The 2,947-nt window shown below is 37.4% G+C and overlaps 1 protein-coding gene across 5 annotated transcripts in view; it reads right to left on the bottom strand.

Annotated features, from left to right (window-relative positions):
* The window catches only part of PRORP (protein only RNase P catalytic subunit), a 158,024-nt gene that overhangs the window by 102,595 nt on the left and 52,482 nt on the right, over positions 1-2,947 (bottom strand). For all 5 annotated transcript variants that reach the window (XM_037739361.1, XM_017530805.2, XM_017530806.2 and 2 more), the window contains one exon: positions 854-961. In XM_037739361.1, coding sequence (XP_037595289.1) covers positions 854-961 — 108 coding nt within the window. The remainder of the gene's footprint in view (positions 1-853; positions 962-2,947) is intronic.

Genomic DNA, 2,947 nt, shown 5'->3' with positions numbered 1-2,947 from the left:
GAATTCCTGACCTCGGGTGATCCACCTGCCTTGGCCTCCCAAAGTGCTGGGATTACAGGCATGAGCCACCACGCCTGGCTGGTGGCAGCAATTTTTAAAACACAGTTTAATTACAGATGAATGGCTAGAGATTGCCATTGGTAATGATAACAGCCACAAGTCTGAAACCCAGGAGCTCACTACAATCTAATTTTGATGTTATGACTGTTTTCTATAGATTTACTATACACACTCTAGTTTCTCTTCAGATTGTATAAATCTTTCGCCTTTTACAAAATTGGCCTCAATTTTTAAATCTACAAAATAGAGATTAAAATAACTGCTAATTGCTGCTATGAAAAATGACATTCTATTAGAAACCAGGAGGGTATTTATAAATTGATAAATGGTTACCATATAGGAAAAAACTGCTTAGGTTAATTTTTGAACACACCATGTTTAAAAAAAACAAATGTGAGTAATCAGTGATTAATACCTCTTGATATTGTATAGTGATAATTTTCAAATATAAGGGTATGACCCACAGGGAAATGACAGAATGACCCCAAAGAGAAAGGAGAGACCCAGGAGAAGGTTAGCTAAAGGTTACACAAAAAGGAAAAATCTGGCCCTGTATTATAGTCTTTCTTTTAATTCCTCACTTTCAATCTCTTTCTCGCCGCCTTGAAGAGTGACTTATTTGTGATGAAAACAGTAAATCTTAGGGGAGCAAGCAGTTGGTCATAGCGGCACCCTGAGGACCTTAGTTTTAGAGGAAGAAAAACTGATGAGCTAAGAGCCCCAAGAAGGATCATAAATGGGGACAATAAATATTTCTAGAGATGTGGAATAACAAAGTAAAACTTATACTTACAAGTTGAGATTCACGAGCTTTAGGAAACATTTTGGCAACATTGAGGCCATCAATGACAATATCAAAAGGAGGACAAGATTTTACAAAGTTCTCAAATCTCTTAAGTTCCTAAAAAAGAAAAGTCAGGCAAAACATTAGTAAGAACTTAGTAAGGACTTTATTATAAACACACTGCAATGACTTTTATTGTTTTGATAATTCAAAATATTCATCCCTTAAAAATACACACACACACACACACAGATATTCTCAAAATGAAACCTGAAAAAGCCAGTCTAGTGGATGCAACTGTATACAATTATCTAATGCATTTTTTTTTTTTAAGATGGGGTTTCACCATGTTGGTCAGGCTGGTCTTGAACTCCCGACCTCAGGTGATCCGCCTGCCTTGGCCTCCAAAGTGCTTGGATTACAGCGTGAGCCACTACACCTGGCCTATCTAATGCATTTTATAATCTCAAGGTGCTTTACACTTCACAAAGCACTTTCATATGTAATTTCATTTGATCTGCGGCTGGCAATGTTAGAAAACATTGCCGAAATATTTCCTAAATGTTTTCTAAATTAGCCCACGTGATAGTTATGATCAGAATGAATTGTCAAAATCTCTAAGTCCTGTTCTGTAAGCCAAGGACAAGTGAACCTTAGATGTGCCACTCTACCAGTGCAACTGTGCTCAAAGAACAAGGCTCTAAAATGTGTAGGTCCTCTTTTATCACTAACAGGCTTTTATTTACTTATGGCTGTTTTGGAGAGGTAAAGATTCAACAAATATTTGCTGAGCACCTACTATATGCCTAGCAGTTTACCAAAGAGAAAAACAAAACAAAAAAACCCTAACTTAATGGAGCTTAGTGGGAGGATGCACAAAATAAACCAAGTAAATAAGTAAATAATATTAAATGTGAGAATGCTATGGAGAAAAATAGTATGGCAGGGAGATCCACCTCTGGTAATGATGGAACAGTTTATATTGGATTACTAGATAACAATATAAATTCTAGATAAATACCCACCTATTTGAAGGGGCAAAAGCAGGCAGAAACTGGAGGGGACATGACATTTGAAAGGTTTGGTAGTTTTAAAATCTGTCTGAAAATTAATTGACACTCCTCTCTCAAAAGGTGGTGTCTAATACCCTATGCTTAAATATGAGCTCTCCTTTGTGACTGCCTCAAAGAACGGCATGTGGCAGAAGTGACATAATGTGATTTGAGGGTAGGAAATAAAAGATAATACAGCTTTCATCTGACTCTCACTCTCAGGATGCTTGCTCTTGGAAACCAGCATCCTGAGAATGCCCAAGTAGAGGTCATATGTAAGTGTTTCATCTGACAGTCCAGTGGAGTCCCAGCCAACAGCCAGCTAGCATTGATCCCCACACTGATGAGACTGAGGGGGATTTCAAGATGACCCCTAGCCCCATTGGATTACAATAATAGGGAACCCAAGCAAGAACCATCAACTGAGTCTCATTAACCCCTAAAACCATAAGAAAGAATAATAATAATAGTAATAAATAATTATGGTTTTTAAAGCCATTATATTGGGGAGGGGGGGAAAGAAAGAAAATAAGGGAATTATACAAATTTGCTTAGGTCAGAGGGCACTCTCCAGACAGTATGCCCAGCAGGAACAGCTGGAAATGAAGCAGAAAGCTGCAGAACTTACTGCTTTGATGAAACAGAAGACAGAGTTTGGGGGCAACCAGAGGTTGGAAAATGACAGGGTTTTATCCTAAAATGGATAAAACCACAAAATTTGCATATAAATCTGCCAAAATCCTTGGGTAAAACATGATCTGTATATGCTTGGAGAAGATTCCAAGGAGTCCAGCAAAAAAGCAATAGCTGAAAGACTTAAAAGACCTAAGCAGAGATTACAGCTGCTACCCACTACAAGGAAAACAGAGTTTGGAGTCTAAGTCTCAAGAAGTTTAACAGCCTGCTAAATTAGCAAAAAAAATCAACAATTTCCAGATGAACATACATAATCTCTAAAGCCTCTGCAATGTGTCTCGTTCACAATGTCTGATACACAATTCAAAATTAATAAACATAAAAGGAAATACAAAAATGTGATCCATAGTCAAAA

The sequence above is a fragment of the Cebus imitator genome, unplaced genomic scaffold (genome assembly GCF_001604975.1).
Source record: "Cebus imitator isolate Cc_AM_T3 unplaced genomic scaffold, Cebus_imitator-1.0 Scaffold69, whole genome shotgun sequence".
Lineage (NCBI taxonomy): Eukaryota > Metazoa > Chordata > Mammalia > Primates > Cebidae > Cebus > Cebus imitator.
This window is presented reverse-complemented; position numbering and strand designations above follow the sequence as displayed.